Genomic DNA, 26,028 nt, shown 5'->3' with positions numbered 1-26,028 from the left:
CCGCACCTCCCGCGGGGCCTGGTCCTGCCCAGCTCCCAGGTGTGTGTGCGGCAGGTGACCCAGGGCTAAGGCTACTCCTGCTGCCCCACCGTGGGGGTCCGCCCGCTGGGTGTTTGCTGAACTGCCCGGGTGGGGCGGCAGAGGTGCTGGGCGCCAGGGTGGGCCTCCTCCGGACGCACCAAGCGGGGCAGACAAGGCAGCCGCTTGCGATGGCCCAGACCCCGGTCTCCTCCTGTCCCCTTCCCTCCCACTCCCCAGCGATGCCCGCCCACCCTCTGAGCTGCGAGGGCTCGGGGGGCACAGAGCCCTGGTTGGGAAGGACCCTCATGAGGAAACTGAAAGACGACGTCCAGGCAGGAGCTTCTCATGCTTGGCAGCAGGCAGCCTGAACCCAGCCGAGGGCACAGTGCTGCCTGTCTCTATCTGTCCGTCCCTCCCTCCCCGCTCTAGTGCATATTTCCAGAACCTTCTATGCACAAGTTGCTGTGCCAGGTGTACAGCAGGGGACAGAGCAGGCCGGGCCCCACTGTCACGGAGCTGACCTTTTGTGGGGCTCAGACTCCCCAAATCCACGCTCAAATTCATGCGTCACTGGCCTCGGGAAGGGTCAGGGCGCCTGAGGGAGACCCTGGGGCCTGTGATCAGTGGAAGGGGCAGGAGAGGCCTCCATCGGGGGGGAGGTCTGGGTCAGGCCTGAGAGGCATGGAGAAGGGCGTTGGGACAGTGGACCCCCTGCAGCGGGGGCAAGGATGGGGGAAGGGCTACAGGCAGGCGGCCAGTGGGCACGGGCAGGGTGGTCTTGGTCCACAGTCAGAAAGGATCTCCGGCATGGCCCATGGGATGGAATCCTGTGCTCAGTGACAAGATGCTGGAGACAGATGTCACGACACGGAAGCAACACTCAAGGTTGAATTAGAAAGAAAGAAAAAAAGCAACAGGACAAGAAACCACGTGTAGGTTTATGTAGCTCCATGTCATGGGGCAGATGGAAAGAGCAGAGGATGCCCCTCAAGGGTCAGAGGTTGGCTCTGAACACCTGGCTCCACCCTTAGCTCTGCGCGGTCCCCTCAAGGCCTTGGGCTGACTCCCTGGGACCTTGGCTCCCCCTTGTAAGCGGAGAGGACGGCTCTGTCCCCAGGAGTCACGGGGGCCGCAGGAAGCCCAGACAGAGCCCTCTGGCCAGCTCCCAGCCCCGAGCCGGCCTTGCCTCTGTAGCCGGGTTGGTGCCGCCTTTGCCCCAGAGGGAGTCTTGGTCCAGCCGGGCTGTGGATGGGACTTCACTTCTAAAGCTATAGGCCCACAGGCTCCATTCCCCAGACCCCAACCCTGGCTCCAGCCTGTGCTTTTAGTGGAGGCAGAGCTATAAATAACTCCCAATTTGCAGCTCTGTGGACACCAGGCAGGGGAGCCATTCATCCTGCTGCCCAGGTGGCCACCAGCTGTTGCTGGGCTCTTGGAACAGAAAAAAGGAGAGATTCAGAGAGAGGGCTTAGCTTCCAGCCCACCTAAGCCTGGAGCCTCCCTCCTGTGGCCCTGGACACGTCCTCCCCTTCAAGCCATGTGTGCCCCGAGGCGGCAAGGGTGCCCCCTGCACTGAGTGGGGCCAGGCAGCCCCCGGCAGTGAAGGAAAGCAGCCCCAAGAACAGGGAGCACAAGGGGTACAGGTAAGCCGAGGGCTGGTGGCTTTCCCAAACTGCTGGGAGACCCCCAGACTCATCCTGCTGCATCCTGCATCCAGCAGCAGCCCCACGAGCATGATGCGCGGAGACCCCCAGGCACCAGGACTGCATCAGCCCCACCTCCCAAGTAGGAAAGGCTGGGGATCCCTGGGCGGGGCACCGAGCCCATTTCAGCATGCCACCCCGAGTGCTTCCAGAAGACTCCAGCCCGTGAACTGAGGGTCTTAGATTTCTGTATCTCCAGTGGGCATTTCACTCCCCAGGGCCCTTTCTTTCTGATTCAGCAGCTTCACTCGGGTGGTTGGCAGGTCCTTGTCGTTACCCTGGCACATCCAGCCTTTGGGGATTTCAGCAAGAAGATTAGTGATGCCGGGCAGGGCCCTGTGCTTCGACCGAACCTGAGCTCAGAGTTATGGGGAGACTTGGGGATGCAGATCAAGGCAGTAACCAAGGAAACCAGATCCAAATGTCCAGACCCAGTTTGTCCCATTTTGGAGCCTCTCAGAACATGAGGGGCTCAAACCATCGAGCAAATAAACAGACCATCAGGAAAGACTTCCTTCCCATTACTTTAAATCAATCTTCGTAAATCTTACAACACAGGCGAGAAGCTTCCGTTAGAGACACCTTTCCCAGACTGTAAGATAAAACACGCATGCAAAACTATTTGATTGGTTGGAAGCAGTCTATCCTTCTTGCAAACACGATAGGTTCTGGTGTGGTGTCCAAACACAGCCTCTCCCTGGTACTTGATCAAACACCCGCGCCCCTCATTTCCCAGGCTCTGTGCTGAGTTCACGCAACCTGCCCCCAGTTCACTCCACTTCCCAGGGGCCAGGGGGCCTTGTGCTAGTCAATCCTGAGTGTGGAACGTGGGATGTGGCCTGCCCCGTGACCTGTACCCTGTTTTCTGTGCCCCAGGGAGGGCGTCTGGTGGATTGGATTCAACAGAGAGATGTGTTGAAGTTCTAATCCATGAGCCCGTGAATGTGGCCTTAGGTGGAAATGTAATCAGATATAATCAGGTTAAGATGAGGTCATCAGGGTGGGCTCTGATCCATTGACTGGGGTCCTTATAGGAGGAGGAAATACCACGTGAAGACAGAGGCACCTGGGGAGCAGACCATGTGATGATGGAGGTAGAGACTGGAGTGATGTGTCCACCTTCATCCCCGGGAGGCACCAGCCTCCTCCTGGGCCAGCATCTCCCTATCGATACCTTTCCACAGGCCTCACAACCTCCCTTCCTGCAGGGGTAAGGGGTTGGGGTCTCTGAGGCCATCAGGGCCAACTGGCAGGTGCCCATGTCAGGGAGGAGAGAGCAGAGCTGCTGGAGGATGGGGAGGTTGGTCTGGAGAACACCCTCCAAGAGCCGCTGGCACCTCTAGTTCCGTGGGTTGAAACTCGATGGTTCCCCACTTACAATGGCGACCCCAAGCCTCCACCTCCGCCCGTCTTCCCCACTGTTTACTTCTCGAGAGGTGGTCACAGGTTGCTTCTTTACAGTTCCTCTCTGGGCCAGTCAGGAAGAGCTTGGGCAGAGGCCTTGGAGCCCATGGGCTGTCCCTGGCTTCTTGCATCACTGCCGGCTGACCTTCCCCATGGACGCAGGAGAGGCTCAGAGGAGGGGAGAGGTGGGAAGCCCAGAATGCCTCGTGTTGACTACGCATTGGCCATGCTTGCCTCAGGAGTCAGAGGGAGGCAGGGTGGGGTCAACACAGCCACCGATGCCACCCCTTCCCTCCCTCCTCCTTCTGAAGTTTGCTCCGGGGGGAAGGAGGACAGAGGGGTCCCTGAGCAGTGGGTTCCTTGGCCCTTCCCAGTACGTGTGACACTGTGTGATGCTGCCAGGCCTCTCTGACCATTGGGGGAAGGAAGTTAAGTTCAGGGTTTCACGATGCTCTGAACGCCAAAGGTTTGAGTGGATGGATGGATGAGTGGGCGGATGGATGGATGAGTGGATGGATGGGTGGGTGGATGGATAGATGTGTGGATGGATGGATGTGTGTGTGGATGGATGGATGGATGGATGGATGGGTGTGTGGATGGATGAGTGGGCGGATGGATGGATGGATGGATGGATGGATGGGTGGATGGATGGATGGATGGGTGGATGAGTCGATGAGTGGATGGATGGATGAGTGGGCAGATGGATGGATGAGTGGATGGGTGGATGGATGGATGGATAGGTGGGTGGATGGATGGGTGGTGGATGGATGGATGGATGGATGGATGAGTGGGTGGATGGATAGTTGGATGGATGGGTAGATAGATGAATGGAGGGGTGGATGACTGGATGGTGGATGGATGGATAATTGGGTGGATGGATAGTTGGGTGGATGGATAGTTGGACAGATGGGTAGATAGATGAATGAAGGGGTGGATGACTGGATGGATGGACAGGTGAACAGAAGGAGAAACGAGTGGACAGAGGATGGTTTTCTAAATATTTCATGCTCCTCACAGTGAAAGTTTCTGTGAGAGCTGATAGGTCTGAGTCCTAGTGGGGGCCTGGATTCCCTGAAAGCAGCCAGTGTTCTCAGCCTCAGTGCCCCTCTGTCATGTCCAGCATCTCCCCCATGCAGGCAAGACCACGCCCCTGGACCATGGCCCTCATCACTTCCTGGGAGACTGACCCACAACACAGCCCCCACCCCCATGGGCGCCCGGCTGCCACAAGTGGCCTCCCTAAATGAAAGTGTGTCCCAGCTCTCTACGAAGGGATGTGCAGGGTCTCCACACAGTGAGGCCGTGACGCTCCCCTGCTGCCCCCCAGGAGCCCTGCCATCTCCCGGAACCAGGGAGATGCTTTCCTGCCTCAGGTTAAAATGAAAAGCCGGTGGCATCTCCTGTCTGCCCTCTCAAGGAGCTTCTGTCAGTTCATGGGAATTTGCCCAAGAGAAATGATTGGAGTGTTTTTCTTTTCCCCTCTACTTACATTTCTTAATCCTGGTGAAATAACGAGACAGGTAGCTCATGACAACTGTGGTTTTTCTCTCTCAATCCAGTTTGATTACCCAAATCTGGAGTGTTTTCCACGGGCACAGGATGCTAACTAATCATACAGGGAAACTTCTCCATTCTCGAGCTCTGGTGGGGACAGGTCCCAGGCAGCTAATGAATCACACTAATCAGAGAACCGTCTCAAAAATTAATCCACTCTACCGTAACTATTTAAAGAAAAAATAATTATCGAGACTGTTCTCGCTAAATTATGCTGTCCAGAAGTTGTCGAAAGAAAATTTTGTCTAATTTTAAAATGTAATCTGGGTTTTGCAGATTTTTCTTTTCTGAGTGATTAAAGGATTCAGCATGAATGACCAGGAGGAGAATGTGCCTTTTCTTCCCGAATTGTCGGGTCGTGGTTGTGACGTGTGCCAGCCTGGCGGGGCCCACGGCCTTGGCCTCCATCACAGACCCCACCTGGGAGCGTGCATGGCCTTGGGGCCACTGGACCCCAGGCTTATCCAGGGAAAGTGGGTCTCCCCGCCTGCCCCTTGGTCCTGAGAACAGGCCCACATCCTTGAGCTGGGCGTGCCCCATGGCTTGGGGAGAGTGCAGCCTGAGTGAGTGACCATGGCCCTCTTTGCCCGGGAGGTAGAGGTTGACAGGCCCCTTGAGCTCGGGGGTCCCAGCGGCTGAGCTCTGCCCACTCCCATCCCACTCGCTTCCCTGATGGGTTAATCCCGGTACCAAGGGCGGACGGGGGCCTCCCGTGCTTGGCCCCGAAGTGTTCAGAACACCTGAGAAGACTCCAGAAAACTGACAGCTGCCTTGTCTGCAAAGGAGGAAGGTGTGACTCTCAGAGGTTTTGCAGTTTGGGCTGGCTCACCGACGTCTGTCCATCCCAAGTGACCAAGGAGACCAGAGCAGTTCCGGGAGCCCGGAGCCAGACCCCTGGGGTGGCCCCCCTCAAAGAGGAGGCGGGCTGCTCCCAAGAAGTCCCCGAGCCTCGGGCTCCCTGGCCAGGTTGGGCAGAGAGGCCACCCCTGGACAGCAGAGTCAGGCCCCGGCTGGCTTGGGGGTGGTGCAGGGGTGCGGGGGGCTGCCCCTCGGAGCCTGTCCCTAGTCTGCTGGCTGGGACCTGCCTTCCTGCTTTGGCCTGGTGAGGATGGAATGGGATGGGGTCTTCAGGACCCTGTACTGATGCAGCTCTTCCTGTTGGCGTTTTGGCCTTACTGTCCTGCCCGTCTTGAGTGAGGGTGGGGGAGGGGAGATGCCCAAACCAGTGAGGGGGGACAGGTACGTGACCTGCACACGGTGCTGAGTGTCAGGCCCCGTGACCCCAGGAGCAGCAGGAGCCATGGTAGCGATGACAAGCCACCAACCCCAGACCAGGAGCAGAAGCCGGGTAGGGTCAGAGAAGGTTCTGGAAAGCCAGGATAGGGAGGGCCATTCGTCCCTGGCACCCTTCTCCTGACCCGACGCTTACCTGTGTATCCAGGACCACATGCTCCATCCCCCCAGCATCCTAGTGGACCCCCTTCCGTGCACTACCCGTGCGCCGCAGCGCAGCGAGCTTTTAAACCATCACCTGGACCAGTGCGGACGTAGGGTCAGTGGCCACGTGTGGCTGCCCAGGACGCTCCGTTAGGCCTCCATCTCCTCACACCTTTTCCAGCTGAGCCCACTAAGCCTCACCAACAGGGTCGACAGATGTTGGGCCCTACGTCCCTCCATCCTGGGGCTGAAGTCCGCCTGTCACCAAGTGGGCCTCAGAGCTGGGAGCTGAAGCAGGTGTGTGCCCAGGGCCAGCCCTGCATGGGGGCTTCTCTGCATGGAGGCCCCTCCCTCCCTCCCTCCCCTCTACCTGGGCAGCTCCTTACTGTGACTTCAGGGTCTCAGGTTCCTTCAGGTTCTGTGTTCCTTCTCCCCACGGCCCTGTGTCCACCCGAGGCTGCTGTGAGAATCCACACCACGCTCTCAGCTGGGACGTCTGGGGCCCCCAGAACACAGGTGGGTAGCCGGGAGCTGCTGTGATTCAAGGCCCCGCTGCCATCACAGACCCCCCCTTCCTGGCTGTCAGCTGTAATCAGCATGGCAAAGACCGGAAGCATATTTTGGGACCATTGGAGGCAATTCTGTGTACCCAGTTCCTACAAGAGGAATTGGCACAGCTCCTACAAGAGGAATTGGCACAGCCTGGCACCGGGGGAAGGTTGAGGGAATGAAGCTAACCCTATAAACTGATGAATATCAGCACAGCCCTCCCTGAAATCGCAGGTAGGGCAGATATGTGCATGCAGCGTACTCTAATTATTGGGAACCAAGCAAAATGTGTGAGCACGTAGAAGCTCCTAATATGCGCGTGAATAGACGTATACCTGTGTATGTGTTAGAAAGCCCTGTTGGGGATGGTGGGGGGCTGTAGGCGGAGCACAGCCCCGGGCGGGTCAGAATGGGAAGCAGCTCCCTGTCCCCGGGCTGCCAACCGCAGACCCAGACAGTCCCAGGCCAGAGCAGCCCAGAGCTGGCAGCCAGGCCTCTGGAGCCAGCCTGGAGGCCCCTCGGGGCTGGGATGCCACTGGCTGGTCTTGTGGGTCCAGCATGGTGGGAGCCCCAGGACCCCGTCCATCCTCTACCCCCCAGATGCTTCTGGGGACAGAGAGGGGCTGGGACAAGCCACCACCCAGGCCTCCTGGAGTATCCCGTGACCCCTGCCAAGACCCCGCCCCTCCTCCAGAGCACTGTGACCCTGGCCTGGGGCATCTCGGGTACGGAGCAGCTTCTCCAGGGAGGACAGCAAATGCCATTTCTACCTGCAGCTCTCAGAACACAGGCTCACGGGCCTAACGTGCACAGAATAAATGTCTGTAGGAGAGAGTTATTCAGGCCCAAGGCCGTCAGAAAGCTGCCCTCTGACCCACCTACTGATGGTCACAGAGTCTCCTGCAGGACGGGACCCGGTGCCAACTCCCCTGGGGACAGATGACCGAGGACACATGATTGGCCATGGTTGGGGTCTGGTCCACTTGGCGGGCAGCCTGGCAGGATGCGTCCAGGGCCGTGGAGACGCTCAGGCCCTCTGACCCCGTAATTCCTCTCCCGGAAATATGTCCTGAGAAGATAATTCAAAAGAAGACGAAAGGCGTGTTGATAGCAGAGCTAAGCTGGAAAGCGCAAACAGCAGAGATGCCCGTCTCGGGACAGCGTGGTGGACCACAGGAAGGGGCCTGAGTTGGTCCCGTGCAGCTGGGGGTGTAGCTGTGGAGCAGCGTGGAGGGCCTAGCGGACCCGGAGATGGAGGACGGGGCAGGCGGCGGCTACATAAGGGCCCTTTAACAGAGTCTGGGGGGATGGGGCTGCCCCAGAGGAGGGTCACCTCCCTGTCCCCTCAGTGGCCCTGGCACTGGTCCTCGGTATGGCTGTGCTGTCCTTTGCTGGCCTCCAGAGCTCAGGATGCTGGGACCGAAGGCCTCTGCCCCACACCAACTGCAGGGCCAGCCACCCGCCTGCAGCAGAGCAGCCTGGTGCTGGGGACATGCGTGTTTCGTGCCACAGCATCCCTTGCGCTGTCCTAGCCCATAATGATGCTGAGAGAATGAACAGTGGTGGGGCGGGGGGCTTTCCCTCAGCCGCAGCCGTTCTGACTGGCTCTTACATCAGCTCTGTCCTTGCATCAGCCCCCTACCCTGCCCCGACACAGTGGCCTTCGTCCCATCCACAGGTGAGAAAACCGAGGCACAGAGAGGGTGGGCGCCTGACCTGAGGGCCCAGCTGTGAGCAGCAGCACACTGGGACTCGGACCCCAAGGGCTTGAGCTCCGAACGCCAGCCTGGCCTCCTCTCCTCCCTGGTCGAGCCATGGTTTCTCCTGCTGGCCGGGCCCTGCCTGCTCATCCTCTTGCTGCCTCTGGGAGCCCGTTCCTGCGCACGGCCGCATGGAATCAGGGAGCGTGGGGGACCCTGGTCAGGCTGGCCGGGCTCAAGCCCTTGCACCATCCCCTTCCGGCCACTGTGTGAATGTGGAAATCTCCCGACCTCTCTGAGCTTCCTTGTCCCCACGTGTGATGTGGAGATCAGGTGAATTGATTCCTCGTAAGTAACAACCAATAGTCAGTGTGTCGATAAAGGAGCCTGTGACTCCCCGTGAGGACTAGCAAGCCGGTCCCCGTGGTCAGCAGCTGCCTTCACCGCCCAGAAGCTTGGTTCAGAGCCCCCAAAAGCTACCTGGCCTGCTCGGTCCCGCCAGGTGTGCTCACCTGGTGTGTTTGGGCATTGACGTTTCAAATGGGAGTTCGTAAAATGCAGAAGCTGCCCTGGGTGTGTAAGGGCAAAATGGATTTCTCCCAGAATCATGGGGGTGTCCCAGAAAATGCTCTGGTTGTTTGTGCTTTCCCAAGCCCAAGGCCACCGATCCCCTGGTGGGGTCAGGGGGAGACCAGAGCCCGCCAGGCAGGGAGGCCCAAGTGTGCCACGTCATCTCCCCACAGCTGCCGGCCCTCCCCAGGCTGTGCGGGGCCTCCTGTGGGCTCACCTGTCCTTCCACCATCGCTGTGCCCTCCTCCAGAGCGCTACTCCTCTGATTCCTCCCGTCCCCGGGGCCAGGCTGCCAGGGAGGGATGGCCTGAGAGTGGCTATTGCCGGGAAGGTCTCTAAGGATAGCTCGGGGGCTACCCAGGGTGCCCTCTGACCTCCCAGCCCCACGGGCTTTCCTGCCCCTGCTGGTAACTGCTCCCAGGAGGGGCCTCAACGTGCCATCCTGAGGAGCACAGAGATGGGAGCCCAGGGCCCTCCTGGGGTCCTCGAAACGTTCCCTGCAGTAGTAGCATCTGGATTACATCCTCAGGGCCTGTGTCAGCTCTTCATGCGATAGATTCTTCCAGAACCCTTGATATATCCCAGTTATATTTGACTCCCGTGTGTGTGTGTATGTGTAATTAATATCTATATGCTTATATTAAATGTCAGCCACCCCTTTCCTCATGGGTGTGGATGTGGCCTCACCCCTCTGTCACCAGCAAGATCCAGGGGAGTTTGGGGACAGATACTTCTGGGTTAGATGCTGCCAGAGACAGCGGCCTCCCCGTCTCAGACAGACAAAGTCCATTTATGACTGTATCTGAGAATGTGGCCAGAGATTTCTGGAATCCCACTGGTTTTGTTCTAGATGATTCATTTTTCCAAGCTGTTGAGTAAAGTAAGCAGATTCGTGTTAATGGAAATGAAGAAACAGTTTATTCCAAAGGGAACCGTGCAATTTATGAGCAGCAAAGGGTGCAGGCGTTGAGCGGAGCGATATGGTCTCCGCGATCCCCGTCCATCTGTCCAGACTCAAGCGAGCAGCGCGCTGGTCACTGCAGTTGCCGTCTGAGCAGGCGTGCTATCCACCAGACCCCGGATGGCTTCAAGGTCGTCCTGGTTGTCCAATCCTTAGGTTTCGGGGGGGTGGGCGAGGGCATCTTGCAGGGGCGTGTTTCTGAGCTTCCACATCTTTGGAGCTTGTTTGTGCTGGTAAACAAAGAGGGGGTCCCAGCATCATGGGCATCATGGTGGGGAGAGGGGTGTTGCTGGCGGCAGGGTTCCCACATATGTGCAGCTCAGTCACTAGAATAGAATTTCAGACATCACACAGGGACATACCCACACACAAATACTTGTGCGTTCACGTGCGCACCCAACATACAGGTGTGTGCACACACGCACACATATACACAAACACACACACAGGATCAACGGCTGGGCACACAGGCTCTTGGCCATAGGAGGCTCCCATGGCTGGTGAGCTGATTGAACTGGGGTCCACTCAGACCCTCTGTACCTCCTCGGGATGCTGATCAAGAAGGTTGAAAGGAATCAAATAGGGATGCTTAGCCCAGTCGAGGAGAGCACTGGGGAGAAGCCACAACGCTTAGTGCCCCTTTTGAACAGGGCGAGTCTGGACTCTGAGGCCCTCCAGCTTTTGCCTTCAGTCCTGGCCCTTCCCGCGTTTTTCCTGCCTCACGTGGGTCGTCTTTTTCCCGAGCATTGGCCCTGGAGGGTGGACACTGCAGCTCCAGGGCTAAGCCAGCCAGAGGCCCTCACGGGGACTGGTGAGGGCAAGGGCTCAGGAAATGTGAGCAGATAAGAAAAAAAGCTTTGTCTCACGGGCCTTCCGAAGAAAGATGCTGCTGGCCTCTGCTGTTTGAGACCAACTCTGAATGTTTTGCAGGCTCCTGAGAAATTGCGTATGTAAAGCACCATTAGCTTTTTGGGGTGTAAATGAGCTCAACCAAAGGCCCCTCTCTCTGCTGGCTGTCAGATCTGAGTGAATTTAGTCCCGAATCCCTCTGATCCCAGGCGGCTGATCTTCAGAGCCGGGACCACAGGGGCCGGGCTCCTTCTATCTCTTAAGGAGGAAGGAGCTGGTCCCCCAGGCAGGGCCCCAAGGCAGATGAGCTATGTCCCCGTTAGGACCCCTGGTGAGCGCACCTGTCCTGAGGGTCCTCCCTTGGGTTCTTCGTGGGCTGCGGTGCCACCCTGCTCACCTGGGAAGAGCCGTCCTGTCCCTTGAATACACATCACTCCGTCTCCTCTTGGCTGTGTCCCCACAGCCCCCTCTGTGGCCCTTGTCACCCTGCAGCTGCCAGGATGTGTCTTCGACTCCAGGCACAGTTTGTCCCACAGTTTTGGCAAGTTGGCCCTTCAGCCGATTGACCCAGACCCACCTGAAGCAGTCCGGTCGTATCCAGGACCTGCACCCCAGCCGGGCCCCCCGCTTCTCAGCCCCTTGGACGCCCTGGGCCCTGCCCTGCTCCCCTCCCAGCCACCAGGCCCCTGCCTGCCTGAGAGCTTGGCCCGGCGCCCTCTGTGTCCCAAGAGGCCTTCTGTTCTATCCTTCCCAAGCAGCTGGGCTGCAGGGGCGTCTTCCTTCTTGGGGGGCGGCAGCTGGGAATGAGCCTCTCCGGGCCTGGAATCACCCGGGTGTCCTCGCACAGGGAGATTCGGAGAGAAGGGACCCAGCCTCTCCATCCCAAGGCCCCAGCACTGGCCGCTGGAGAGATGGGGACCCTGCAGGCCGACGTCCACACGTGCACACGGTGGATGTGTGTGCACGTGGGCGTGTGTACGTGCAAGGCGCAGGGAGAGGCGTGTGGGCCGGGCCGGGTCCCGGGGCTTCCGCTTCCTCTCAAAGGCTCGAGCTTGCAGAGCTGATCCACGCTGGGCCCCGAGGCCCGGGACAGGCACTGGGCGCGTGGCCAGCGGGAGATCCACACCCCTGGCCTGCACGGGCCGAGGGCCCCGTGGCTGTGACAGGAACAGGCTGGGCCGCCGTCCGCAGCCGTCAGCCGCCATCCCTCTGCCCCCTCAGCACCCCCAGCCCTGGGTGACGCCCTCCCCCGCTGGGAGCTGCCACGACGCTGGGGCCAGAGAAGAGGAGGCGGTGACGTGTGGGCACGAAAGGCCCCTTTGTCCGTGGGACGTGGTAGCCCAGTCCTGCGCCTCCGTCCGCCCGCAGCAGGACGTGGGCGGGGCTGAGTGAGCCGAGCTCCCGCGGCCAACGCAAGGCGCTGTGTGATCAGCCTGGCTGGCCAGTGCCCTCCGCAGGGCCAGCACCAGCACGCCCAGGCCACGGCGCCAGGTGGGGACAGGGCAGTGGCCAGGCAGCAGGTATGCCTATTTGTTTTGCAGACACACCCGCATGCCTGCTATGTGCCGGGCCAGCCCATGAAGTGGTCCCACAAGTATGGCAGTGAGCGTGCCTGTGAACGTGTGCGCGTATCTGTGTGTATGTCCGTGGTGTACACGTGTGTGCTGTTTCACACGTGTGGGTGTGGTGTGCATGCCTTTGTGGGTGTTTACGTGTGTGCATGTGCCTGCACGTGGGCGTTTGTGTGACCTCTGCATTCCTGTGCACATGTGCACACGTGTGTAAGTGTGTGTGAACGTGTGTGGCCAGGCTCTGTGGCTGCAGCGTGGGCAGGACCTACGCCCCTCCCCCTATTGAAGGCACTTGGGACCCTGCCCCTCAAGCTTTCCTCCCTCTTCCTGACTGACCCTCAAATGTTGTCCTGTTATGTTTGTGGGGCTCCCCCCAGGAGAATGGGGGCTGCATGTTCCCCCACCGCCGTCACCCCGCCTCTTAGTACTGCGTGTGGGACAGAGAAGAGGGGATTAAGGCTTGGTGACGCCCCCTGTGCTTTGGGGAAGGGGAACAGGGCCCGTGTCCTTGACCGAGGGCCTGGAGCCGAGCTGAGCCGCGTCCTGGGAGGAGGAGCCTCAGGAGACCAGCAGGCGTCCCAGCCCCTTGGATGCTTGGAGGCTGGCTCAGTCTCTGCCTGTGTCCATCTACCGTCTCCAGCCCCACGGTCAGCGGCCAAGAGTGGCTTCTGTCCTCACCTGACCATGAAGGGTGTGTGTTTTACACATGGACTGGCCAAGCCCTGGGCCAGGTACTCCACTTGCAGCTTCTCCTCTGTCCCCTTGGTCACCAAGCTTCCCAGGGAGGACGGAGCCCACGGGAAGCACTGCTGGCTCGAAGTCCTCTGCTGGCACAGCAGTGCAGGATTGAACCCATCCCTCCTCTGTTGTCTGGTCCTGCAGGCTAGCCAGGGAAGCGTGGGTATCAGAACCAGGCCTCTGACGTTGCCCATGCTGCCCTGCCCCGCTGGTCTGGGCCAATGCCCTTCTGAATGGCTCCAGTCTCTCTGTATGGGGCCTCGTCTCGGCCTCCCTGCCTCCAGAACTGCATTTCCCTCTTGCAGTTGAGGGCAGGTCTATCACCTGAGAAGGCCAAGTTCCTGCTCTTGGCTCCACTCCCTGAGCACAGCTGGGGTCTGGGTACCCCCTCCGTGGTGACAGGCACAGTACACTGACAGCATTCCCCTGGGTGTGGCCCAGGAGACAGACAGGAGCACAGGTCCAGATTTTTTTTAGCCACTCTTGAGCCTCCTCCCACGCCGTCTGTCCTGGTTGATCCCAGAGAAACCCTCCCTTCTTTCTCTAATTCGTCAGGACCGTCTCTAAGCCATGCACATAGGGTTTCCGGGGATTGGCAGGGTGTGTATTTCAATCCTGTTGCTTCCTCATGGGTTTACGGTTTACATTTGTTGGTGTGTGACGAGGTTTTTGTGTTGTCATTTACTGTCACCAAAATGGTGCACCAGGGACGGCGGGGCTGCTCCTGGGACTTCTGTGGGAACGATGAGCAGATGAGGAAAAGAGTCCCGAGGGGATGTGCTGGGGAATGCAGCCGCCTGTGGCCCGCACATCCTGGGAGGGCTGCGTGGAGCACGAGGTGCGGCTGGAGCCGGGCCTGCCGTGGCCTAGAGACGTTTCTGGGCAGCGAGACGGCCCGTCCCCCATGCCTGCCATGAGAGCAGAGCCACGTCTCCTCTTCTGTGGGAACCATGCTGACACTCAGCTGGAGTGTTTTTCCACTCTGACTTCAGTTGGCTGCGGGGCATTTCCGCACTGTGAGGTCTCCCGGGCCGTCTTAGCTTAGGCTGGGGTCACAAAGCACCATAGGCTGTAGGCCTTGAACAGCAGAAATTCATTTTCTCAAAGTCCAGAGGCGAGGAGGCTGCGATGCAGGTGCAGCTGACTGGTGGGGACCCCCTCCTGGCCCACAGACGGCCGCCTGTGCTGTGTCCCACGTGGGAGAGGCTGAGCTCTCTGAGGTCAGTTCCTATAAGGGCACCAATGCTGTGGGGTGAGGCCCCACCCTTATGACCTCATTTAACCTCAGGTACTTCTGTAAAGGCCCTGTTTCCAAGTCCAGCCACTCTGGGGTCAGGACTTCACCCTGTGACTGCAGGGGGTGGGGGTCACAATTCCGTCCGTAGCTCGGCCTAGAAAGGAGCTGGTCTCAGGATGACCAGCTGGCTGTGGGTAGAGAGATGCTTGGTGTGGGTCCAGGTGAGCAGCACACTACCCACAGGGCCCTCTGCTGTGCCCTTGGCAGGCACCACCAATCGATCCCAGGACACCCCGCTGTGCTCAGGCAGCTCCTGCTTGTTTGTCAGAATTGGCATCAAGAGGTCACCTGGGATGCCATCCTTGTCTGTTTTCCAGGCCACCTCCCAGTCCACCCTTTGTTAAGACTCACCGACTCACCCACCCCTGCAGGGGCCCCAAGGCCCAGGCCCCCATGGGGTGAGGCCCCTCCCAGGTCCCCTATTGCCTTTGTAGGGACAGTCACTGCCTGCAGGACTGGTGGCATGATAGGCGGCCCGCATGCAAAGTGGAAATGCTGGGATCTTTTAAAAGTTATTAAGAATTTCAAGATGCAGGAAGAGCAGGGTGGGGCCATGGGGGCCGCTGCAGCCACCAGGGCAGTCGAACCTGCTTTAAAAAGGACGCGCATCACTCTGTTCTAATTCAAAATGACCCGTAGTTCCCAGGTTCCTTGAACAGTTCCATGCATACCGTCGGTGTTCTCTCCATCACAAAGTCCCTCCTTCCAGGGTCTCCATCACAGATGGCTTCCCAGGCCCTCCCACCACTGCCACAGAAAGGTGGTGGGTTTCCCAGGAAGAGAGAGACGCAGGCCCCTTCTGCCTGGAAGCGTGGGTTTGGAGTCATGAGTGCTTAGTGGCCACGGGGTCCACCTTCCCCACCCCATCTGACAATGACAAGGACTCGAGTCCTGATGTCACCAGCCCTGGGATGTCCTCGGGGTGGTGGGGGGAGTCCCCTTTGTGGATGAGGCCCCGGGAGGGCCGTGGCCTCCGTACGATCTGCCAGGAGTCCCCACCCTCCCCATGCCCACCTCCCTCCCAGCACCCACCCAGGCCCCAGGATTCTGGCCTGCAGACGGGCAGTCCCCACTGCATCTGAGGGGGGTCCTGACTGGGAGACCTCTCCCCCACCCCCGCCCGCTGCTGTCTTTCCTGGCTCTCATGTAGATTCCAGACAAAGGAGAGAAGTATATTGTTGCCTCCAGGAAGGGAGGTCCTTGAAACTGTCCCCAATGCCCTCAGTCACTACTTACTGAGTGGCCAATGGCAGAGCTGGTGGTGGGCAGTGAGTGATTGACTGCAAGGCCAGGGAGGGGGCAGCAGTCTGGCCAGGCCACCCTGATTGACACCAGGCGCTGCCCACTGGACCGTCCCATCCCTGAATTCTGGTACTGGGAATCGGGCTGCGTAGGTACTGCTCATGCCCCAGGCCAGTGCTGACAGCTCTCTCTTCTCTCCGCAGCACGAATTATCAAAACAAAGCAGTGGTGTGACATGCTCCCTTGTCTGGAGGGGGAAGGCTGTGACTTGTTGATCAACCGGTCAGGCTGGACGTGCACGCAGCCCGGCGGGCGGATAAAGACCACCACGGTACGTACGCGGCGCCCCGGCTGTGCTGGGGGTGCGGGAGCCTTAGGCAGCAGAGCACACTGGGGCAGGGGTACACCCTACACCCGTGATGACAGGACAGACAGACAGGCTGCCAGCACCCCCTCCTCCAGAACCTCCCTGCTGTGCAGCCGGATCAGTCTGTCTCCGGGCTGCTCAGACCCATCACATGGTCACTGAGTGCCCAGCGGCCCGAGAGGCTGGACAGAACCCCCTCCAGGCCGGTCAGCCCACACGAGATTGCCGGTGAAGTTGTCCTGTTTCTGGGCGATGTACTCCCAGCTCCAGGCTGGAGGGAAGGTTAGAACCCACAGAAGGGCTTCAGCACGAAGGGCCTTTAAAGAAAAAGGATTGGGGAGGGGCCGTGGGCCTCATCCAGGCCATCCCCTCCCCCCACCAGGCAGGCATGGTGGCCGTTTGGAGCAGAGACCCCGAGAGCCCCTGAGGGTGCCTCTGTCCCTCCTGGATGCCACCGGGAGGGACAGTTGTAGACTCTGGGCTCCCCAGGCTGGTCTCCCGCAGGCTGGGAGGCAGAGAGTGGCAAAGTGGCTTTGGGGTTGTTTGCTCTGAGATTCCTTTCCCGAAGGAAAACTCATTAAGCACAGGCTGGGATGGTGTGGGCCAGGGGAGCGGGGCCGCCCGGCCGGAGCCACGGGGATGGCTCTGGTGCTCCGTATGCTGGGCCCACACAGTGTTGGACTTTGCCAGCCAATTATCACCTCTCATCCGGCTCTTCCTCGTGAGGTTGATGTAGACAGCGGAGGACTGGGGTGGGCTATGGCTCCTGGCCAAAATTCCCGCCTCGATGCTGGGGGACGTTATGTCAGGGAGGTCTGGGGTCTCGTGGAAGGATCTGGAAGTTCTCCCCTGGCATCCACGGCAGAGAAGCGGGGCCCACGGCCCCTCAGGAATTAGTCTAGAGGAAAACCCACCTCTTCCTGCCTTTGTAACCTCCGCTGGAGAAGTCAGATGGGCTGTTTCAGCAACGTCCTTAAGAGGCCACTTAGGTGTAGCTGTTCCGAGATGAGACACGGACACCCTGGTCCCATCACCGGCAGGGAGGTCGGGTGGGGACAAGCCAGGCCTCTGGGGGCACATTCTGAGGACGTGGCTGTCAAGCGGAGACGCGGGCCCCCGGCTGCACCCAGGCAGCCCATCAGATGTCTCGGAGGCCTCTTGTGTTGGCGGGAGTTCAGGCAGGGGGGCCCTGCCTGCGGCCTCCCCTTGCAGGCCTGGCGCCCGTCCCGAGCAGGGCCGCCCACAAGGAGCGTTGGGCTGGGCTGCAGCGAGCGCCCCCAGGTCTCCAGTCGTTGAAGCCGCAGCTGTGCGCTTGTCTGAGCATCCGCCGTGCTTGTTCATCCACGTGCAGCACGGAAGCGAGGGATCTGTCATCACACCTGGCAAGTGTGCAGGCGTGCCAGCTCATCACCTGCCACCTGCCTCATTGCTCTGGGAGCGGAAGGGCCTCTGAGGTGGGACCGCTGCCTCCCCGACCGTCTAGGAAGCAGCTGACCTTTCGAGGTTTCCCGAAAGGTGGAGACTGGGGGACAAGCAGACCCCTGGACCCCCGGGACCACTGTCCCCAGATCCGTGGGGCCCGGGGTCAGCGTGTGGATGCACAGGGGGCCCGGGCCAGCCCTGGTGCGGGAGGCGCTGCGTTGGGGGTCTTTTGAATGAACACCCACAGGAGGTGAGGCTTGGAGGGCGCTCCGGGCCACCCGCCCTCCGTGGCGGGCCTGGCTGTGCATGGCTGCGGGGTCAGGCCTGCCCTCCAGGTCGTGTGGCCCCAGGCAGCACCCCTCAGTCTCCTTGCGGTGAATCGGGGCATCTCCTCCCGTCAAGCCCCCGAGCCCGTCCCGGCTCCCAGCGCCGTGCGCCCCCACCCCTCGGAGGTTCTGGGGGGCCTCTACGTGCAAAGGGCACCCCTTCAGCAGCCCTAGTGCCCTCTCCCTGCAGGCACAGCCTCAGGTGCTTAAGTTGCTCTAAGACCTTTGCTGAGAAGGTGCAGACAGTCGTTCCCTTCGGGCTCACAGGTCTCGGAGCTCAGAACCATCACCTCGGGTTTCCAGACGTGAAAACTGCAGCTGGGGTGGCTGAGGGAGGCCACGACCGGGGGTCAGTGGGCCGTGGAGTTGGGGCTTGAATCTGCCGGGTCTGCCCAACTCAGATGCGGCCTTGGCGCTGCAGAAGGCCCACGCGTCTTCCCGGTGAGAAGACAGTCTCTGATGCGCTCATCCTGAGATCAGCCCGCCCTGGAGGGCGCCTCCTGCTGGAACAGGTGCATCAGGAGAAGGTCCAGGCAGGAAGGCCCCGCCACACGAGGGGCAGGCCAGGGCCCCTCCACTACCCCGGCGGGAAGCGCTCACACTCGGAGACACGGCCGAGTGGCCGGACGTGTTCGGTGACAGTGACCTCCCGCCTATGTGCTGGCCCGCAGGGTCACATCCCCACCGGGGAGGTGGGCCCTGGGTGCTTGGGTTGGCAGATCCCGCTGAGATGACCCTAGGGGACCAGCGAGCTCTGTCATCATCCCAAGTGTCTGCAGAGGTGACCCTGGCCTGCGTGCGGAGACCTATTTTCAAAGCTTTCTTAAAAGCTTACTTGAGGGGCTTCCCTGGTGGCGCAGTGGTTCAGAGTCCGTCTGCCGATGCAGGGGACACGGGTTCGTGCCCTGGTCTGGGAAGAGCCCACATGCCACAGGGCAGCTAAGCCCGTGAGCCATGGCCGCTGAGCCTGCACGTCCAGAGCCTGTGCTCCACAAAGGGAGAGGCCACAACAGTGAGAGGTCCGCGTACCGCAAAAAAAAAAAAGAAAAATGCTTATTTGAGCTCTTGACCCAAACACCTTATAATTGGAGCACGTAATCCCCTTCCACGATTGCATCTCGGGCCTCTTACAGATGGCAGATTAGCACTGTGGGGTTTCACATTTTAGCATAAATTAGTTCTCCGTGAGGGGGGCTGTAAGACAACTCAGGATTGCTTGGCCACGTGACTGCTAATTCATCCCAGGTGCCAGGGTCTCAGCCCAGCGCCCCTGCAGCCAGGGCCACGTCCAGAAGTGGCTGTCATCGCCCCCCTGCCTGGTCACGCCCCACCCCCTTCTCTGCATGGGCCGTGGCTGCTCCCTTCTCTGTGTCCCCAGCAAACCATGAGCTGCCTGAGGGCAGGCGCAGGCCTTGTGGTCCCGCCAGCCACGTCCCCTTATTCGGGGTTCCCGTACATCCATGTGATAAACTGATTAATTGATCAGCAGAGCCCAGACCCTGGGCACATGCTGACGTTTGCATTTCTTAGATCACCTCTTTTCAAAGTGCAGGTCATCACCCCATTAGTGGGTCGTGAAATTAATTTAGTGGCTCATGATCTGCATTTAAAAGAAGGAGGAAGAAACAGAATAAAAACATTCGGGCGCATCTGTGTCTTGAGGGTGAAAGCTGCTTCCTGAAGCACACACAGGGTCACAAGGTGAGGTCACACGGGTACCAGGACAGGTTACAGTGAAGAGCTGGGGACCTGGCATCCCGGAGGTACTTGGGGCTGGTGGGGGGGGGGGCCTGGCGTCTGTGGCTCCGGCGATTCCTGTTCTAAGGCTTGCCTGTGACGTTGGTCTGCACCGGGCAAGTTGAGCAGGTGGACATCACAGGCCCTCCCCAAGGTCGCAGACAGCATCCCCTCCTCGGCCCCCTCACGGCCCCTTAGAGGAGGGCTGACTGGGCAGGCAGAGGGGAAGGAAGAGGCCAGACCCCAGGTAGGCGTGAGGCCCCCTGAGTGGAGTGCCGTCCTGCCCACCCTCGGCTTCTGTCCAAATGTGAGCAGCTGGGGCGGCGCCCGGGCTTTAGTGGCACTCAGGACAGTCGGATACATGCTCCATCTGCCACGTGCAGTGCTTCTGTGTTAAAGATGCTCCACAGTAGCTGCTATAATGAACACCTCCTAGACCAGAACAAACCAGCTGGTTGAATCCGTCTCTCAGATGAACAATTAAGTCCCACATTTTAATTCTGTGCTGCGTGGACACACCACCATGGGGGGCAAGGGGTATTCTGGGGGGTGTCTGTACAATCTACTCCAGGACCTTGGATGTCATGGAAATTCAGGACAACAAAAGCGGTTTCCCAGGAGCTGCCTCTGATCACCTTTACCCCAGGAAGTCCAAATTCTGCCGAGGCCCAGGTGACCTGGACCTGGGAGTGCACAGCAGCAAGGTGCGGACGGGCACCCGGGGGGCTCCCTTAGGCCCTGGAGGGACAGAGGAGTGCCCAGCTCTGCCTGAAGCCTGGAGGCCTGCGGCTCATCACCCCTGCCTCCGTCATCTTGTCGTGAACTGGCCGTGCTTGGGCCGGGCAACCCGGCACTTAGGCCAGCGTGCACTGCGCACACTGACCCACATGGCATCCAGGCCCAGGCGGCTCTTACTGTCGCTCATCCATGCCGAGCGTCCATCCTCCACGTGACTGGTCCAGGATTGAAGAGCCAGCCCAGTATGGGGCAGGGGGTGGGGAGGGTGCAGTGCCCCTTCTGGTTGTCCATCCTCACCGTCCCAGGGCCGGCCAGTCTCATCCGGGCTGCCCCCGCAGACCCAGCACTGCCCCACCCAGGAAGCTTGGAGCTTCAGGAGGGAGGAGTCCTAGGTCTGACCTGGAGGCCCCTGGGAACCTGGAGGTTCCTGGATTCAAAATGTACTACCCGAGGGCCTCGTGTGTGTCCGGTGTGGGCCCCTCCCACCGAGATTCCTGAGAAAGACTGGCCGGGGCCTTCTGTCCAAGGAGCTCGCCCAGCACGTGGCTCAGGCCTCCATGCTTCAGCCAGGGTCCTTGTGCCAGGTGCCCACCCAGGGCTGGACACACAGAAGGAGGAGCCCCTGGGGCCCCGAGCACTGGACCCCTCATGCTGGGGCTCAGGTTCTCGAAGGGCAGTCAGGGGGCACTTCGCAGGCGCTTGTACCAGGCTCCCAGGTGTAAAGAACAGAATACACGCTTCCCACTTCTGCCCCCTGGAAACCACTGGATGTGGCGGGGATGTGCAGGGAGTGAACGGAAGACGAGGCAACAGCAAAGCCAAACGGGAGAGGCAGCTGCACTTGGCAGGTCACGGGGAGCTGAACCCCAGGGGAGCGGCAGGGTCACGCTCAGACCCCAGGACTCAGGAGTCGGGGCGCAGGCCCCCTGTGTGTGGAGTGGAGGCGGAGCTGACGGGGAGCCGGTGGAAAGGCCGCAGGAGGGCTCCCAAGTCCTCCCTACCCAGACCATGGCTGGGGCCCCCTGTGTGCCCCGCAGGAGCCTGGAGCCCCCAGAGGCTCACGCCAGGGAGGAGTCACACCTGCGCAACTCTGGACCCCATAAGGCCAACGCCAAGTGTAGGGGAGCTTCCTGAAAACCCGGAGATGGAGAGAAACCCAAGTCCCGAGATGTGAGACCCACGACTCCCAGAGGGTGCAGTCAGGACACGGGGGTTTCTTTACCGAGAAACTTAGGCTCTGAGCTTCCCACAGCTGCTGTAGCAAGTGAGCACACACTGGGTGACTTCCAGCAACAAAAATCACCCCCTCGCAGTGTGGAGGCCAGAGGTCCAAGATCAAGGGGTCAGTGCGGCCGCACTCCCTCTGCATCCTCGGGGAGGGTCCTTCCTGCCTCTTCCAGCCTCTGGGGTTTGCCTGCCGTCCTGGGGGCTCCTGGGCTGTGGTCACGTCCCGCCAGGCTCGGCCTCCGGCTTCCTCCCTGGGCACCTGAACTTCCCTCTTTCCTCTTACAGAGACACCAGCATCTCATTTAGGGCCCGGCCTACATGAGGGATGATTTCATCTCAAGGTCCATAACTAATTGCATCTTCAAAGACCCAATTCCGAAGAAGGTCATAGTCTGAGGTTTCAGGTGGACAAGAATTTGGGGGGCGGTTTCCCGCTAGCCTACCAAGCAAGGCTGATGCAGAACCTGGGCGCTGTGAGCTGGGGTCTGAAGCCCCCCATCCCCCCGCCGGGCTTCTAGCATCAGGATCCTCGTCTGGTGGGAGGAGAGAGATGACAAACAAACACAAACCTAAGGAAAGGGGTTAGGAGCTTACAGGGGACAGAGCAGCAGAGGCAGCAGAGAGGAGGTGGCACAGACACAGAGATGCACGGCAAGCCCACCAGGCTCGCTGACCAAGGCCACTTTCACCCCCACCTCCCACCCAGAGTCGGGGGCTGCTTGTCTCAAGGCAGTAGCTTCCTTGAAGGAAGACTTATTTCAAGAGCTGTAAGAAGACAAGAAAGCGCTTCTGGAAATTATACACATGCACACACACGTGATGTGTGTATGTGTCTTCGCAGACTTAATACGTACCTGTATGAGTATGTGTGTGTGTAACAGAATTTGTTAAAACTCCAGCAAATGTTTGGGACATAAAATTGAGGAAATCTCAAAAAGCCAGGAGCAGAACTTAAAAAAAGAAGTAGGAAGTAGGAAAGGAAAAGAAAAAACAGATTAGAAGACCGATTCAGGAGGTCTAAAGAATATAAGATCCAAAAATAGAGAGCAATGAAGAAGGAATTATCAAAGACATATTTTCTAAAGAAATTCCCAGGACTCAAAGCCCGGGTTTCCTGTGTGCAAGGACTCACCACGGGCCAGAAATGAATGAAGAAAGACCCATCCTGAGGCGCATCAGCATGAAATTTCAGGCCACTGGAGATGAAAACAACATTGTAAAAACTCAGAGGAAAAAAATAGGTCACATACAAAGGCTCAGACATCAGAGTGTATCTGGCTTCTCAGCTGAAGCGCTCCAAGCCAGAAAACAGCAGCCCTGGCCTTCCAGAGTTGGGATGCATTGGAATTCCACGCCAGCCCAACCGTCCATGGGGGTAGGGGTCCACCAGCCTAAAATCAGTCACTGGGACGGTCCTCCCGGGGTCAGGCAGCCATGGCCCTGCTCCCCACTCTGGGCGCCCCATCCTCAGGAGGCTATGCATGCAGTGGTCCAGAGGGATGAGGAGGAAGCGAGCGCGGGAAGCCGAGCGGCCCCCAGTGCAGCCCCCACATAGCCCCCGCTGGCAGGACGGGCTCCACAGAGGGCTCCTCGAGGGAGGGGCAGTGAGGGGCTCCTGATGGATGCTCCCCGAAAGTTGTGGGCAAACCCCAAATGCAGAGGAGTCAGGCAGTGGGATACCCTGAAGCTTCCCCAGGAACACAAAAAGAGAAATCATCCCAGGCTACTACAGGGAATGTCTGGGAGCCTTGGGTCTGATGCAGCCCTGCGGGTGTATCAAGATCTCACGCCCTGTCACCTGTTGGGCACTGTGGCTGCCCTCGGGGAGGTCTGGCCCCTCGCGCGATGGACACACACCCTTCCTCGCAGAGCTCACGTGGGTCATCGGTACCACTTCCCAGGGAGCTGACCTAGCCAGAAGCCAGGACCTGTCTACGGCCAGCTCCCCAGGCGCCGGCCCTTACGAGTTCAGGGGCCAAGGCATCACCCAGGGGCCGTACGAGGTGTGAGTCCATCCTGAGCGGCTTCTGAGTGGCTCTTGAGGCACCGGGATGGGCTTGGGCGTGGAGTTCAGGTCACTCTCTGAGGCCGGGCGGGGCTGCAGGTGAGATGCTGAGGCCTCGGCAGGAGCGGTGGGACCCTGACGTGCCTGCAGTACCAGGGAGGGGACCTGGCTACACACGGCGGGTGCAGGGGGGTGAGGAGAGGCGGGGGTCAGGAGGACTGGTGACCCCGGCCTGACCCCTCCTGGCCCACACGCAGCAGGCCAGGGCCGCACTCAGGTCGGAAGGGCCAGGACTCACTGAGGACAAAGGGGGGCCACGTGGTGGCAGTTTGTGTGGGTCCCCAAGCAGGGAGGGTAGGGGCTGTGGTCCTGGAGGGGAGCTCAGAGGTGTCCTGGTGGGTGAGATCCGCTGCTGGGTGGCCGACGCCGCGTGGCCGATGAGGGGAGGATGCGGCTTAGGTCTGGCGGGGCCCACTGTGCGCCCTTTGCCCCCTTCCCAGCCTCACCAGGGAGCCCGTGCTTTCTCTTTCTCCCAGAGCTTAGCCCGGCCGTCTCTGGGTTCCCCTTGGCTCCACAGGGTGCCCCCTGACCCTGCCAGGCTCCCTCCCAGGCCTGCGGTCACCCAGGAGCTCCTGCAGCCTTTCTGATGCTCTGCGGTGTCTGGGGTGACTCGCCCCCACTTTGCTGTCCCTCGTGGGAGTCCTTCTGTCTTTCTCTGGGAACGTGGCTCCTTCCATGGCCAAGGTGGCAGGGCCTCCTCCCCCAGGGCCAGGACTTCGGGGAGCCTTTGGTGCGGTTTGTCATTCCCCCTGACCAGCGTCCTCCAGGCCTCACTCATGTCACAGCCGAAGGCCTTCTCTCCTCCACCATCTGGCCGTCCGTCCACTTTTGGCTCAGGCCAGCCCTCCCCTGGGCCCCGGGAACCGTGGGCTCCGTCCCCAGTGTGGAAGAACACACGCTCAGTCCATTTCGTGACCCAGGGCTTCGGGGGTCCCCAGCCTCTCTGCCGGACTATCCCGACACCAGGTTGGGGGGAAGGCCAGGGCTCCCTGGGGACATTTGTGGGGTGTTTGGTTCCTCTCTGCTCCCAAACGAATGAGCCATCCCAGCAATCAGAAGGGTTTATTACAGGGCTTCCCTGGTGGCACAGTGGTTGAGAGTCCGCCTGCCGATGCAGGGGACACGGGTTCATGCCCCGGTCCGGGAAGATCCCACACACCGTGGAGCGCCTGGGCCCGTGAGCCATGGCCGCTGAGCCTGAGTGTCCAGAGCCTGTGCTCCACAACGGGAGAGGCCACAACAGTGAGAGGCCCGCGTACCGCAAAAAAAAAAAAAAAAAAAAGAAGGGTTTATTACAGACCCTTACCACTCCTTGCTCTGAAAACCAACAGAAGAAAACTGATTCTGTGCTTGGATGAGGTGGTGTGTGCCCTACTGATCAGAGGCCATGGTCGGCTGTCTTCTGGCCGGTCTTTCCTATTTCCTTTGGGAAGAGGAGATGGACAGTCCTGAGGATCTGCTGGGATCTCCCGCCCTGAGAGGGCCCACGGGGTCTGTGCTTCCAGTCCCTGCCCAGGCCTTTCCCCTCCTACAGATGATGCCCATGGGACCCTGGCCAGGAGGCTGCAGGAATGGCGCAGGGTGGGGCCACAGCCTCCTGTCATCTGCTAAGCTCTCTGCCCAGCGGGGAGCAACAGGGACTCAGCCCGGTCCATCTCTCCAGGGAGAGTCCTTGACTTACGTGGTCCCTCCTGGTTCTGGGTGCCGGCTCTGCGCTGGGTATCTGGCTCGGGGCCACGTCTGCCCCTTGAGGGTATGGGAGGGACAGAGGAGGAGCTGGCCGAACTGTGAGGTCTGGGGCCGAGTCGCCCCCCAGGCAGAGCTTGGAGGCTGCCGTCTGTCTTCTGGAATCTGATCGGATGGTGTTTATGGCGGGTTTTGCTGGAGCCCGCACGGTGCTCGGAGCCTGAACTGGGGGCAGAGAGCACGGCCCTGGAGCCCAGGGGTGAGCTCAGCAGGAGGGCTGGGCAGAGGAAAAGCCTGGAAGGAGCACTGTGGATGGGAGGACCGCCCCCTCTCACCGCTGAAGGGGGCTGAGATGGGTGGACCCCAACCAAGCCAGCCCCTCCATCTGTCTTCCAAGGACCACCCGGGAGGGATCTGGATGCTCTGTGTCCACGACGTCCTCCCAAGGGCGAGAGGCTTTTGTGCAGGAGGTTCTAGGATTAACATGTGGAGCAATCAGCGGATGGTGGGTCCTCCTCCAGTAGAAACTCGGTACGTGCCACTCACCGATTCTTTCTTCCTCACAAGCAATGAAAAATACCCTGTCATGACTCTGATACCTGTCTGCAATCAATGTTGTGTTCTTTTGAATCACTGCTATTCATCACGGCCATAAGAGCTGGACATTTTAATAGATTCTGTGTGTAAACACAGACGTAGATGGCCGGCCTGGCACCAACGCATCGTGAGCACTGACATTCTTCATCTTCTCGGTAGAAGTGAGCCCAGAAACAAAAAACGGGTTTGACCAAACCCACAATATTGCCATTGGCACTTTTGGCCAGTTTCATTATATGAGGCATGACACGCGGATAGCTGTTTACA

At 59.8% G+C, this 26,028-nt stretch overlaps 1 protein-coding gene across 5 annotated transcripts in view; it reads left to right on the top strand.

Annotated features, from left to right (window-relative positions):
- The window catches only part of TAFA5 (TAFA chemokine like family member 5), a 212,025-nt gene that overhangs the window by 149,179 nt on the left and 36,818 nt on the right, over positions 1 to 26,028 (top strand). For 4 of the 5 annotated variants that reach the window (XM_081248788.1, XM_081248790.1, XM_081248787.1 and 1 more), the window contains exon 3: positions 15,800 to 15,927. In XM_081248788.1, coding sequence (XP_081104914.1) covers positions 15,800 to 15,927 — 128 coding nt within the window. Of the gene's footprint in view, positions 1 to 15,799; positions 15,928 to 25,561; positions 25,696 to 26,028 lie in introns of all 5 variants that reach the window. The other variant, XM_081248786.1, reaches the window with a different exon arrangement.

Source organism: Mesoplodon bidens, assembly GCF_964165515.1.
Source record: "Mesoplodon bidens genome assembly, chromosome: 11".
In the NCBI taxonomy this organism is placed as follows: Eukaryota; Metazoa; Chordata; class Mammalia; order Artiodactyla; family Ziphiidae; genus Mesoplodon; species Mesoplodon bidens.
This window is presented reverse-complemented; position numbering and strand designations above follow the sequence as displayed.